Source organism: Ceratosolen solmsi, unplaced genomic scaffold, assembly GCF_000503995.2.
Source record: "Ceratosolen solmsi marchali unplaced genomic scaffold, CerSol_1.0 scaffold47, whole genome shotgun sequence".
NCBI classification, from domain to species: Eukaryota; Metazoa; Arthropoda; class Insecta; order Hymenoptera; family Agaonidae; genus Ceratosolen; species Ceratosolen solmsi.
The window spans coordinates 7894007-7908792 of record NW_011948419.1 but is presented as its reverse complement, the minus strand read 5'-3'; the positions used below and the strand labels follow the sequence as shown (position 1 = coordinate 7908792).

Here is a 14786-nt window from a genome sequence, read left to right as displayed (position 1 = left end):
GAATTTATTATTCTTCAATTTTCAAGAATTTTTACATCGTTTTCAAAATTACTTTTGGTTTTTTAAAAATTATGATTATTAATATTTTTGTACATCGTACACTCTATGGCTAATTATATATGAATATCTGTTTGGTACAGATCTTGAGAAAATGTTAAAAATCTTTTTTTTTAAATTCATACCTTTTTGTAATTGATTTATTGAGAACTAGTATAAAACAAATTTAGTAATATAAAGATAATAGTTTATTACATGATTTTAAATAATTAAAGTTGCTGTAAATATTGCAAGAATTATGATGTATTGTATTTAGAAAATTGTATAATAAAAAACTTTAATTATATAAATTTATGAAAGGTTTTTTAAATTTAGAAAACTATAATACATAAGGAAAAATATTTTGATTAAGAAAAGCAATCACTTTCTGACTTATTAAAGTTTTTAATCAAATATATAAAACGACTCATAACATATATATTACAAAAAATATAAAAGAACAAAATTTTTTTATCAGGGCAATTTCATATTTTGACATAATTTTTAATTTTGAAAATAAATATAAAAATACAAATATTTGAAAATTTTACGGTGCAGTAGATATTCTATAAATTTCAATTTTGAACTAATGATAGTTTATATATAAAATTATAACATGATTTTCATTATTTTTATGAGATATTTGTACATTTTGTATCACTATTTATGTAAGTTTTAGATAATATTAAAAATTTTTATTATCAAATAAAATTGTTCAAATTGATTTATAAATTAAATTGTAATTAATAGTTGATTTAATAATATAAAATTGTTTTTATGGTTATAAAAAATTATATTATTATATTTTATACATAATAAAATGACTGTTTTCTATTTTATAAATATCTAAGATATATTGTTATATATCATGCTTTATGTATAATTGTTAATGTGTGTATATACACTTTTAATATTTCATACAAAAAAGTTTATTTTATAATTATTTTATTAAAATCATCTTTTATAACTCACAACACATAAATGCTTGTATTGAGATGAAAAATATGAAAATAAATTTGACAGTTGTGATTCAATAAATCAGTTCTTTACTTATTTCATCAGATCTGCAGTTAAATAAGACAATAAGTAAAAAAAGTTTCTTCACTGCAATGATTTAACTACATTATTTATTTTTTCCACATATTCTTCTTTTTTTTTGGCAATAGCTGCTTCTGCGTCAACAAATTGTTGGCGACCAATTTTTCCTGGTACCAATTTATCAATATACATTGATTGTTGTTGGTTGTATAATTCTTTAAGAGCTTTATCATGTTTTTGAAGCTCTTGTATTCTATCATAAACATCTCCAGCTTCTCCTTTTAATTTTTGAGCTGTATAAATCAAATATTATAAATTTACTACAATTAAAACTACTATTTTAAAAATAAATAACTTGTTTACCTAATTCCGTAACAGCTGCAGTTGCGTTTTTATATTCCTGTTGAATACCTTTAATTGCAGATAAATATGCATTGACATCTTTATTTGTCTTTAAATATGACAATTTATCATCCAATTCATTATAAGATGAAACTCTACGATCCTGTGCTGCTAAGATTTTTTCACATTGTCCAGCAACTCTTAATTTACTTTCAGAGATTTCATCCTTATCAATAGAAAAATCTAAACGCACATAAATAATAACAAGTAAAAATAGTAAATAAAGAGCCACAGTAACTAAAAGTGGTTCCTGTATCATTAATAATTTTGGAAATGTGTATTTCAGCTGAAAATTTTGAATATGATTCTCTACTAAATTTTTCTTAGCTACAGATATTACTGGACGTCCCGTGGTATCTAAATAAGTATATTGGAGACTGCCTGGTAAACGAGAACTTACATATGGAAGTTCTAATTTAATGCTATTTGATCCCTCTGGTAAAATAATTTTTACAGTCATTTCATCAACAACCATATCATCATATATGTGATCTAACAATCGCATATCTAAAATATAATCATTTCCCAAATTATACAGATATTCATAACTTGGTACATTGTACCCAATTGTATAGCGAGTCTTCCATCCACCAAAAAGTGGAAAGCGTAATTTTAAATTTAATTCAACAGAATCTTTCTTTATTCTAGTATGGGAAGTTGAAATATTACCAATTTCATCTCTATAATATATGTCAGAGGCAGCTGCTGGTAATACAGTATCAAAACTTTGAACACTTGATTGTCCAGATTTCCCTTCTCTTGCATATTCATATCTTGAAAACGAACCTATAACATAAAATTAAATAAAATTTTATTTGCAATTAATGGAAATAAATTATCAATTATTGCAAAAAGCTTTTTATAATTTATTTTTAAAGATATTACAAGTATATTAGTATTAAAATTATTTTATCAGAAATAAAAGCTGTTACAAACCTTTTAACAATGCTCCTGTATGCAGTAAATCAATAGTTTCTTCTACAGCAATATTACCCCAATGGGATACTTCAATAGTTCTTTCAAGTTTTGTAACAGTCAAAAACTTATTATTATTTTCAAAATGTATAATTAGTTCTTCTTGAGAAAAAGCACCTTTCTTATCAAATGGACCATAACTTATGGTAGAGTCACTTTGAGATACAGGTTTGATTTTAGTATAGTTTTCAATATTTCGAGAAGGTAAAATAACTGTTGTTGTTTGCTTATTTACTGAATATGGTGAGAATAAATACAGATTTCCTAAATATTTAACTAATTGTTTTTCCTTTTGCAATATTACTTTTGGATGAGGAATAAGTTCATGTGTTAAAACTACTTCAACTTCAATTGGTACAGTTCGTTCTGGTTGCAATGGATCCTTGAGTTCAATAGAATAAAATAATTTATCTGGATAAGCTTTATTTATCTCTGAATTTTTTATCTTTTTAACTTTTAATTCTGGTCTGCCATGTCCACGAAGCAGTGCTGATATATAACTCAATTGTTCTTTCTGCTTACCATCAAGTGTAAAATATAGATTAGACACCACGGTTTGACCTTTGTTTTCCACAATCAGTTTATTGGTGATCTTGGTTATTTGCGAGTGTAAATTGATAGTTATATCAGCACTTTTAATGTTTAAATTAGGATTGATAGAGCCGCAATTAACCAAGCAACAAAAAAGTGCAAGGAACGCTAAAACTTTGAAGAGAGAACTCCATGAAGCGTAGAATTTCATTGCTTTGAATAAAGATTTAAGAAACGTAAGATTATTATTCGTAATTGAAACTATTTCAAGTCGGTAATGTCTTATAAATTTGATTAAGTCGGCATTGGCTCAGACAATTTGCAGTTTTCAGTACTGACAGTGGTTAGCGCTCAGAACTTCGAACCTCAGATATGGAATTCGAAAACATGAACGTGGCTTATTACCAAAAGGTTAGGTTTGGTAGGAACAGAGACGAATTGAAACTGATAATATGGGACAATAAGCTTTCCGTATAACATACGAAGTAAAACATTTGGATCAGTGATTTAAAATAAGGAAATAAATATAAAATATTCAAATTTTAAAGACAAACTATTTTTTAGTAATAAATTAATATTTTAATAAAAATAATGTGGACAAATCAACATGAATTATTAATAATTAAATATTTGCTTTGTTCATGAAATATATTTGTAAAGCTAATATTGGATATTGTAAAATCTTCCTTATATATTGAAGTTTTGTGAATACATGAAATAAATTATTATATGAGAAATTATAAACTTACAAATTTAATATGAAAATAAACAAATCTTGGTCACATAATGATCTATGAAATGATATTCAAATTCGATATAATTTGTGTTTAATTAATTTAATAATAATGCATTTTGAATTGAAAAAGGTAAAATGGAATAGCATTTTATTATCCATTTACAATCCATAATATTATCTCATGGAATTTTCATAGTATATAAATAATCATATATTATAGCAATATATATATATAATATAAATAATCATTTATCCTTTTTAGTCTATTTATTTAAGATTTATTTGGATTTATAGAGGTCATGTATGTTAACATATAATAGCAATAGGATTCAATACTGCAAGTAAAGTAAATAAATAGTTATATATACAAAAAAATTTATTAAAAAATTTATCATGCTGACATTGAAAAATTTAATTGATATTTTATTGAAATTCTTTTGTTGTATCACAATATAGTTTTAATTTTTATGCAAAATTAAATATTACAATAAGTATAGAAATATTACTCATTTAGATTTACATAAATATTATCGACAAATATAATATTAATAACTATACATTTATTTATTAATCATATAAATATAAATATAAAAAAATATATATATATATATATAAATATATAATTTTTACAAATATTTTTAACTTATTAAGTGTTTTAAGGATATAAATATATTTAGATATGTATTTTAAAGATTCCACTTTATTCTTAGATTATGTAAGAAATAAAAATAATAGTTTTGTAAGTGTTTTTCTATTATACCAATTAATAACAACACAAGTTATCAAATTTGTAAACTACTACAAGGTATGGTAATTTCCAAAGTTGGACGGGTATTTAATTTTTATTAAAAATTATTTTCAGTTTTGTTTCCTGCCATTACACAAATGTAAGACAACTAAGGCGCACACGCGATCAAGTATTTATAGAACATATTAATAAATTATTATATATCATATAACTATTATATATTATGATAACAATAATATATCAATGTTATAAAGTTTTAAAGTAATACATCATTTTCGATAACTAGTTTATCAAAATATATGTTGCAGCGTAACCAATGCTTTAATCATGTTGAACTCCTATTTTCTAAAATTTAGAGTTACAAAAAGTATATGATACCACTTATATTTTATTGAATTTTTTTCGAAAATTAATATTACCTGATCATATAATCAATTATAGTATTTGAATTGCTATTTTGATAACCAAAGTAAAATCATAAAATTTTAAATGAATCTTTCAAGATTTTAAGTGATACGTTGTAAAAGCTCGTATTTTAAAAAAATACAATATATTTTTATTGTATCTTAATTCAAGCAACATTTATAAAGCATTCATCGATCAATTATTAATCAATTAGGGATTAGTTTAATTCTATTTTAGCATAAAATTTAGAATTAAAAAGAAAATAAAAATAAGTGGTGGCCACGTGAAGCACAGCTGGACAAATCGTATGCTACAAGCTTGCTGGTCAATTATGTGTATTATTTCTGACTTTTTTTAACCTTACAAATTTCAGATAACGCAATTAATATTTACAGGTTATAGCTGATAAATATGTAGATTGTAATTATAATAAATAAGCAGATTAAAAATAATTAAATAATAATAAATATTAATTACATAACGACTTATTATTTCATTTGATGATATTGTAAATACAAGTAGCAATGTTTAACTACGAAGTTTTGGTGGGCTTGAGAAAAATTACATTCACCCAGTAAGTTTTTTCTTTTACACATTTTCTATTCGCATAATTAAGACGTAATTTTTAAATATTCAGTATTTTAACGTTTTATTATTACACTTTAGATTGCAAGGTATTACCCTAAAACCTAATATTTTAAAGCAATTAAACTTTGACACACAAATTGTGTACAGTATTTCAACAAATGTACCAAAACATAAATATACTTTAGAGTTAGCTTTAGAAGATATTAATTTATATAATAAGAAAAGTTTTCATAAGAATTCTTTTCTTGGACAACAAGAGTTATTTAGAAATGAACAAAATGATAATTTAAATGATATGCCTGAGGTAACATAAATTTCTATCTATTTTAATAATATTTTGTGATATTTGTTATTTAATTTAATTTTTATAATATACTAATTATTTTCCTTATGATTTATATCAAAATTTTAGTTGTTTCGAGACCATTTGAAAGATGAAAATAATTATATATCCAGAAATAAAAATATAAAAAAGTCTATCAATAACTTGACTATAGAAAATATTTCAAATGATGTAAAGAATTGGCTAATCAAAGATATAGACAAACTTCCAAACCATGGTATTTTTAAAAATATATTGTAAAATTTTATCTTATTATTTAATTTATTTGTCAAATAATTCATTAATCAAAACATTTATTTTATGTTATTTATATAAAACAATATTTAAAAAATATGAAATTTTAGATCATTATCGTTGTCTTTACTATTTAAAAAATTATACTATCTGTAATTAAAATATATAAAATTTATTTGATTTTATATAATATCAATTTATAAATCAAATAACAATATATAAAATATGATGTAATGTTTTTTTACAAATATTTTTATAGTTTGAAACTCAAGTAATATAAGTTAATTAACATATATTATATTTTCAGATATTTTAAAGGAATTTCCTAATCCAAAACTTCTTCTTCATAATATATATAATAATGTTGCAAATGAAAAAAAAATTGCACATGTTTTAAAATTAGAAACTAAGCTTGTTAAAGTAAAAAATGATAATAAATGGTTATGTACTTGTCATATAAAATGGCCCGAAGATAAATTATTTACTTCGGTGTCCTTTACAAAAGCATCAGCATCTTCATCAGTATCGTTGAAATGCTTATTATGGTTACATTTAGTTAGAAAAATTAAGAATAAAAAACCAGTGCTTTACAATAAACTAGAGATTAAATCCGTATTTAATTATTTTGAAGAATTAAAAATAGAAAAGCCTGCTTTAGAAAATATTAAGAATTTTTTAAACACACATGAAAATGTAAGTATTTTTAATTTATTCTACTGTTAAATTCAATTCAAACAATTACTTTACCTTAATTATCTTCATTATTAATATTTAAATAATCAATAAGTTTTTAGAAGAAAAATATTTTTAGTTATTTTTGTAAATTTTTAAAATCTTTTTATACTTTTCATGTATACAAATTATTTACTTTTGTGAAAATTAATTTGACTACTGTAATAGTATTAAATAATTTGTATGACAATTCAATAAGTACTAAAATATAATGTTAACTCTGTTCTAATTAATATACAAAATAAGCTTAAATAATATATCTGATTATCAAAATATTATATATATAATATTAATTTATATACAATATATAAAGAATAAACAATATATAAGAATATAAACGTAATTATGAAATATGAATATCACATAAATTATTTTTAAAAAATTAGATCACATCATTTAACTCATTGTTAATAAGGAAAGTATTGTGGAAAGATTATAATTTCTGTCAATTTTTAATTTGTATAAAAGTAATTGATTGATACAATTATTACAAACAAATTGGAGTTGTTTTTATTATTTGAACAATATTTTTGTTAAATTTTAATTAGAACATAAGGAATTGTATATCCCAAGATCAAACTAATAATGAAGAAATAATGTCATTGGATAATTTAGTTAAATACAATCATCCAATTTCACAAAAAAGAACAAATTTTAACAGAGATGAATATTTAAAGCAAAATCTCGAAAATCGTCAGAATTCTGTTAAGTTACATCTTCCAATTTTTGAATATAAGTAAGTTTTATTATAGCTTTAAATAATTCGAACAATTTAATTGATTTTATTGTTAGTCACGATTAATAATAATAATATATATTGATTTATTTAAATTATGGTCAATAATTATATATATTAATTTATTAAAAGTTATATAAATATTAGATATATGTAAAGATATATAATAACATTTTTAGATCTCAGATCTTAAAAGAAATTGAAAATAATCAAGTATTACTAATAAAAGGTGATACAGGTTGTGGAAAAACCACACAAGTGCCTCAATTTATTATAGATCATATGATAGCAAGGAATTTAGGAAGCAAGTGTTGTATGATTGTTACGCAACCACGTAGAATTTCAGCAATTTCTATAGCAGAGCGCATTGCTTCTGAACGAAATGAGAAAATTGGAGATGTTATTGGTTATCAGGTACGACTACAACAAATGTTACCTAAACAATATGGTGCTGTACTTTTTTGTACCACTGGAATTCTTTTAAAAAAATTTCAATATAATCCGAAATTGGAAGGCCTTTCTCATGTAATTGTTGATGAAGCTCATGAACGCACTATTGATATAGATATATTATTAGTTTTATTAAAACGAGCAATGAAACAAAATTCTTCATTAAAAGTTATTATAATGTCTGCAACAGTAAATGCTGATTTGTTTCAAGATTACTTTAAATGTAATGTAGTTAATATTCCAGGAAGACTGTTTCCAGTTGAAATGAACTTTTTAGACGAAATAAATAAACTTAAACTTCCATCATGTAAAAATAAAGAGATTCAAGAAAACAATGGAGCATTTGTAAATCACATACAAATTAGTAATTTAATACGATGGATATCTAATAATAAACCACCTGGTGCTATATTATGCTTCTTACCAGGATGGTCTGATATTTTAAATATTCAATCTAATTTGGAAGAAAATCCTGTTGACAATCAACTATTGATTCCATTACATTCTAAAATAGAATATGTAAATCAAAAAACAATATTTGATAAAACACCGAATAATGTCAGAAAGATTATTTTAGCTACTGATATAGCTGAAACTGGTATAACAGTGCCTGATGTAGTTTATGTTATTGATTCCGCATGCCATAAGATACCTAAGTGGGATGAAAACACAGGCTTATCTTCTATACATACTATGTTGATTAGTCAAGCAAACATTAACCAAAGGTATAAATTTTTATAAATTTAAATAAAATGAATTTTACGAATATTACTTTTAGGAATCACTATAATTATTAAAAATATATATTATTGTACATTTATCTACATTAAATTTAAAAAATAAATTGTAATGGTATAATATTCTACATTATTTAATTAAAAAAAATTTTTTATTAGAAAAGGAAGAGCAGGAAGAGTTATGAGTGGCGAAAGTTATCATTTTGTAACAAGAAAAAAATACAATGAATTACATGCATATCCTATTCCAGAAGTATCATGTATTTCATTAGAAAAAACAGTTCTTGATTGTAAAATATTTAGTAATGAGAAAGCTGAAACTTTTTTAGGCAGTATGCCTCAGCCACCAAGAATAACTTCTATATATAAGGCAATCTATGATTTACAACAATTGGGTGCTTTAGATGAAAATGAAAACCTTACTGCTTTAGGTGAAAAATTAACATATTTTTCTCATGATCCAAAATTAAGTAAAGCTATTGTTTATTCCTCTGTTTTTAAGTAAGTATACATAAATATTTTAATTTGAAACAATATTTGAATATTTCATTACATGTTGTTCATAAGCATTCTTTGGCATTGAATATTATTGCAAATATTAATCATTGTTTTGTTTTAATCGCCCTTGATACTATTATTATTCAAATCCAATGTCATAATAATTAAAAGAATTATACTCAATAAAAATGACTTAATTTTTATATTTATTTATAAAGTAAATTAAATATATAAAGACTAAGGTACAATAAGCATTCAATTATGTATATAAATAATTTAAATTACGATTAAAGTTGTTTAGATCAAATGGCAACAATAGTGTCTGCACTCTCCTTAAAAATGGAAATTTTTTACGGAGCATTATATAACTTAAAAAATATAAGAGAAGCAAAGACCAGATTCCATTCATTGAGTGACCACATATCAGTAGCAAATATCTATAATAAATGGCAGGATATTTATTTAAATGATCCTTCAAGTACATGGAAATTTTGCAAAAATCACTGTTTACAAATTGATAGAATGAACTTTCTACATAGTAGGTTTTTATTATATCACATATTATATTAATACATACATTATTATTTAAATCGTAAAATTTTATATCAATATATAAGTAAATATTGTAAACAATATTTATAGAGGTACATATTTGGTACCTAACATCAGTTTAATAAATTAATTGATATACATGTATATTTAAATTTTTAATTTATTAATTACATATTGCTGTCCATTATTTTTATAACTTTAATATTATTTTGACTAATAATTTTAAGAACATTATTTATATAAAAAATGACAATATTTTCAATTCATTCAACAATTCAACAACAAAAAATTCAACATAAAATATTGAGTACACATATGATACTATTATAATATTATTAACTTCTTAATGAAACTGATGTTATTTCTACTTCAAAATTTTATAGGTATACTTTATGACTAAAACTCTGAGTAATGTAAATAATATATAAAATATTAAGTTTATAATGTTTGATAAAGTATTGTAAAATATTAAAATGTGGTTCAAATTAATCTCTAATAATAATTATAAGGTATTGGATATTTATTATTTTAAAACTTCTATATTAAATGTTAATTAATCAATGAATGTAGTAAATATATTTAACTACTTTTCATTCTACAATGGAATATATTGAAAATTTTTTTAGAAATGCAACAATTTAGTTTTGAACAATTTACAATAATTACAGTAATTGAAGAAATTATTTGCTATTTAAATATTAAATTTCTTTTAACGTTTTACAAAATAACACTTAACACGAATGTAAAAATATGTGCATAATTATAATCATAAATAATACTTAAAATCAGTGTATTTATTGTTTGTAATAGGTATAGCATTTTTAAACAGTATTTTTAATAATATATTGATATTAAGATTTAATGATAATGTTTGAAATTATATAATTTTTTAAAAACTAACTATATTTATTATTTTCACTTACTATAATATATTTTATTACTAAATCATAAATCCAATGGAATAAATAAGACTTTAAATTGATTATTTATTTTGTATTTCTATTTAATTAAATTTTAAAATCATGCTAATTTCTGTTTTAGAAATACGTAAACTTAATTTACAATGGGCTATGGAAGCGGGCCTGATAGATGATTCAAATTATTTCCAAGATGAAAGTACATCTATATTCAATACAAAAGAAGATTTCGACGAGCTTGTACTTGGTGTTTTATTAGCTAGTACAAATAAATTAATGTTAAAAAGAAACTTCAAATTTAGAAAAGGGCATTTAACTACATCTAGTATTTCAATGGTTACAGAGTAAGTAAAATTACTTGTTAATACTGAATGGCTATGTCTGCTTTAAGTTGGAAAATTATTTACATCTAATTACATGATTAAAACTGACCATGTTTTATATATTTTTTATAACTTATTTTTGTATTACATATAATTTAGAAACTTTTTAAAAATAATTTTCTAGAATTAATGAAAGTAACAATTATGTATTAATATATATTCAAATAAATAGCTCTGTAACAATATAAATGTGCTTATTATTATACATGTAGGAAAAATTATAATAAATAATAAGAATACATTTATATACATTATAACTGTAACATTTTTAATTAAATCATTTACATTGTCTAACTAAATTTTAGAAAATAATTAATAAAATGAGGTAACAAAAATTAAATTTAAATCATATGTTTTCCTTGAAAATTATATTCAAATAAGTTTATTATTATATAAGTATGTTATTGTACATGATATTACAGTATTCAATTAATTTTAGTATTTTTATTTACTATAATATTGGAAGATAATATTACACTACAAATTATTTATTTTTATCATAATGCATAGTTTTACCTTTTCAGAGAAAATTATAATGCAGAAATAGGCCAAGAGTCAGTAAATTATAAGCGTACTTCTTGGCCAAGTCCATATTTAATGTATTTTGAAAAAATACACAGTCTAATGAGTCGAACCAGTAAAATTCGTGAATGCAGTATTGTTTCACCTATAGTAGTAGTATTATTTACTCAAGGACAAATACAATCTTTAAAGGTAAAATAAAAATTTTAATATTCATAAATATTTAATATTCATAATTTTTATAATTATTTAGAAATTCTTTATTATATAATAATTGGTTTTATATTGGCATTATATAATGGTTTTATATTAGTATTATATAATATCATAACTTTGAATTTATTTTATTTCAAACATCATTCTCATTACTTTATAGAAACTCAATTTCTTATTAATAACTTATTGCATTATAACATATTGCAATTAAAGGATATTTTTTACAACTTTTCAGCACAATCTTAGTAATACTAATGAAGAAACTGTTTTATTAACAACAGAGAATAATCGAAATATTAGATTAGTATGTGATAAAGAGTAAGTATAAATGAATTTTATTTTTAAATCGATTATTGTTATTTGAATGTTATTTCATATTTCTTTTAAACAAAATTTTAATGCAGTTTAGCAGATATTATTTTGCGTTTTCGTGATATTATATGGTTAATTGTTAATTACTATGTTGAAAGAAGGCAAGGCCCAACTGCAATGGATAGTTATAAAACAGAAATGATGAACATATTAAAAAACACACTAAATACCATACCTAATTCAAACGATTCAATGGTATAGATATAATTTAACTTAATTAAAAATATATTTAAGAATATTTAATATTATAAATAGAATTTTTTAATATTATAGTGTAAATATATTGTTTTTACATTAAAAAAATTTGTTTATTACTTTTTTATTTATATTTGAAAAACTTTGATTATTAAAATTAGTAAAAATATAAATATACTTGATTTTTAATATGATAATTTAATTTGGTTCTGTTTTTTGATAATAATAAATTTATTAGTTTATTAATTTAAAATAAAATTTATATAAATTTATTAATTTTTTTATTAGTTTTATATAATAAAAGAGCATATTGATTTTATTATTCGGAAAATTCTTTGTAAACAAACAGATAAAGCTTTCTAAATTAATTTATTACAGTTGTAAATATTATTTTATTCTATATCATTTTAAAATTATAATAAATAAATTTCTCTATTACAGTATATTTTTGTCTAACAAAAATTGTGAAGTTCAATAAACATCGATATATCTGTTTCTCCTTTTTTAAACAGTTTTTTATGTATTTGAAATATAGAAAATAGACAAATTAAATATTATATTTAGATTAATATTCTAGACATTTTTTAATGTAGTGTTGTAAATTCGTCATTTTTTATGGGGAATTTATTATTTATTATTAACTAATATAGTTAAATATACAATTATTTGGTAAGTACAAGATATTAATTGTATACAAATGAAAAATTCTAAATACCTTTTTTGTTTATTTATCAATCATTTTTTAAATGCATTTTAAAGTTAATATTTTCAAATCAACTTATTAATTTTTATTTAATTTAACTTTTAAAATTGAATTGAATTTATTCTATAGAGATGAGTCGGCTTTTAATTTAATAAATTAAATTAAATTAGAATAGCAAAAAATTAAATTAATTTATTATTATACTTATTGTAATACATATATATTAAACTGAATTTGAAACTAGTATTTTAAGGAGCGGTTACTTTTAAAACTATAGTTTATTTAAAAAAGAATTTATTATAAATTTGGCTATTTTGTATATATAAATATTTCGGGAATTTTATCGAATATTATGCTAGGTTAAAAACTTTCTTATAACAATGTAAACAATTTTAAATAAAGTGTTGCTAAAGTTATCAGTATAATTTTCAATTGTTAATTGATGTTTCCGCATCAAAGTTAAGATACAAATAATCCTTACGAGCACTAATTGTATATTACCACTTACTCAATAAACTTCGGACTTAATACGAAAAAGCTGGTAGTTGACGAGCCGTTGCTGTGTTTTTAGATTTTTAACACTCTTAGCGATAGGCTGGGATTTGACGTGCGTTCGAAAGTTACCAAAGAAGACGCTGTCGGTCTCAACGCTCTCGGCGCCGCTTTCACTGTTTACTCCATTGATGTTCATCGACTCATCGCTCTCGGTATAGTTGGAACTGTTCGCTGAGCTGTGGAAACGGCATTGCGAGCCATTGCTCTCGGGGCTGCTTACGTACGCGCTGTCCTCGAGGTTGGCCCCGTTAGATTTGGATCTATCGTCAGAGCACGGGCGATGCCCTCGTTGCTGCGATCTTGATATTCTCCGCGACTTGTCCACACTTCTGGAGCGTCGACTCCATGAACGACTATTAGTTTCATTTGGGCTCGACTTGCTTCGCCACTTGGGCAAGCGCCGGCACTGTGAAACAATGCTTATTAATTATTACTAAATTCTGTATGTTTCTTTCTGTATGTTAATTTCTGTATGCTAAAATTTTGCACATTTCGATACGTTGACGAAATTTAGGAGCTTTATTTTTCGTAATATCATCACTAGTTAAAATTTTACGTTGTGACATCGTTCTGTGTATGCAGTGATCAAATTTTCAAACGAAGAGTTCTGAACTATATTTAATTTTATTCATAAATTTATTTCAATAAAAAAATGAATATTTTTGGATTTCATTTGTATTATGATTCCTTCTTAATTAAGCAACATAGTTTTGGTTATTAACAATTATTATAACTTTCATTTAATCATTTTTATCTTTAGTAATTGTTAAATAATTTTCTAAGGCTTATTTTGCATTTACGAATTACAAGTACAGAATGAATGCATAAGGGGACGAAATATTTTATTTATTATTCATTTTTAATTGCTTATTTAAGATGCAAAATAACTTTAAAAGAATACAAAATAATCATTTATTTATTTAACATGATTGAGAATATATTCTTAGAATAATTATTTAGTGCTGGTTCTCACCTGCTGACACCTCTCATTTCTTCGGTCATTTGCTATATTAAGCGACTCCGATTTATTTAAGGCTTCTGAGTAGGCTGAAGAGATGCTTCCATTCAACTCCTTAGTATCTGCAAATTTGTTGTCCGTTAAATTTATTTTAGTTAAAGCCCTAATGTTTAGTCTCTCGATTGAACTTGTGGCAGCATTTAGCTTTTTTGCAATGACCGGTG

At 22.8% G+C, this 14786-nt stretch overlaps 3 protein-coding genes across 3 annotated transcripts in view; 1 reads left to right on the top strand and 2 right to left on the bottom strand.

The window, feature by feature from the left end:
• Positions 1-997: 997 nt before the first annotated feature.
• LOC105360642 (ribophorin I) lies at positions 998-3427 on the bottom strand. The gene is made up of 3 exons (XM_011497603.1): positions 2413-3427; positions 1438-2262; positions 998-1367 (listed from the first exon to the last, which is right to left on the bottom strand). Exons 1-3 carry the CDS (start codon positions 3191-3193, stop codon positions 1138-1140), a joined length of 1836 nt encoding a protein of 611 aa, XP_011495905.1. The 5' UTR covers positions 3194-3427; the 3' UTR covers positions 998-1137.
• A 1904-nt stretch (positions 3428-5331) lies between these two features.
• On the top strand, positions 5332-12369 carry LOC105360830 (putative ATP-dependent RNA helicase DHX30). Its single transcript, XM_011497829.1, has 12 exons — positions 5332-5445; positions 5538-5763; positions 5980-6019; positions 6344-6711; positions 7317-7504; positions 7684-8679; positions 8851-9192; positions 9483-9727; positions 10783-11002; positions 11566-11755; positions 12015-12097; positions 12184-12369. The coding sequence occupies exons 1-12, from the start codon at positions 5396-5398 to the stop codon at positions 12350-12352; spliced, it is 3117 nt and encodes a 1038-aa protein (XP_011496131.1). The 5' UTR covers positions 5332-5395; the 3' UTR covers positions 12353-12369.
• Positions 12370-13457: 1088 nt separating this feature from the next.
• Positions 13458-14786, bottom strand: part of sha (shavenoid) — a 7031-nt gene continuing 5702 nt past the window's right edge. Inside the window, exons 8-9 of the mRNA XM_011497828.1 lie at positions 14578-14684; positions 13458-14010 (exon numbers count right to left, since the gene is read on the bottom strand). Of these exons, the coding sequence (XP_011496130.1) occupies positions 13558-14010; positions 14578-14684 (560 nt within the window). The 3' untranslated portion in view covers positions 13458-13557. The remainder of the gene's footprint in view (positions 14011-14577; positions 14685-14786) is intronic.

Coding starts and splice junctions, on each gene's coding strand:
- LOC105360642 (XM_011497603.1), bottom strand. CDS start 3,193: ATGAAATTCTACGCTTCATGGAGTTCTCTCTTCAAAGTTTTAGCGTTC. Junction 2,263..2,412: donor TACAGGAGCATTGTTAAAAG/GTTTGTAACAGC, acceptor TTTATGTTATAG/GTTCGTTTTCAAGATATGAA. Junction 1,368..1,437: donor TGCAGCTGTTACGGAATTAG/GTAAACAAGTTA, acceptor TGATTTATACAG/CTCAAAAATTAAAAGGAGAA.
- LOC105360830 (XM_011497829.1), top strand. CDS start 5,396: ATGTTTAACTACGAAGTTTTGGTGGGCTTGAGAAAAATTACATTCACC. Junction 5,446..5,537: donor AGAAAAATTACATTCACCCA/GTAAGTTTTTTC, acceptor ATTACACTTTAG/ATTGCAAGGTATTACCCTAA. Junction 11,003..11,565: donor AGTATTTCAATGGTTACAGA/GTAAGTAAAATT, acceptor TTACCTTTTCAG/AGAAAATTATAATGCAGAAA.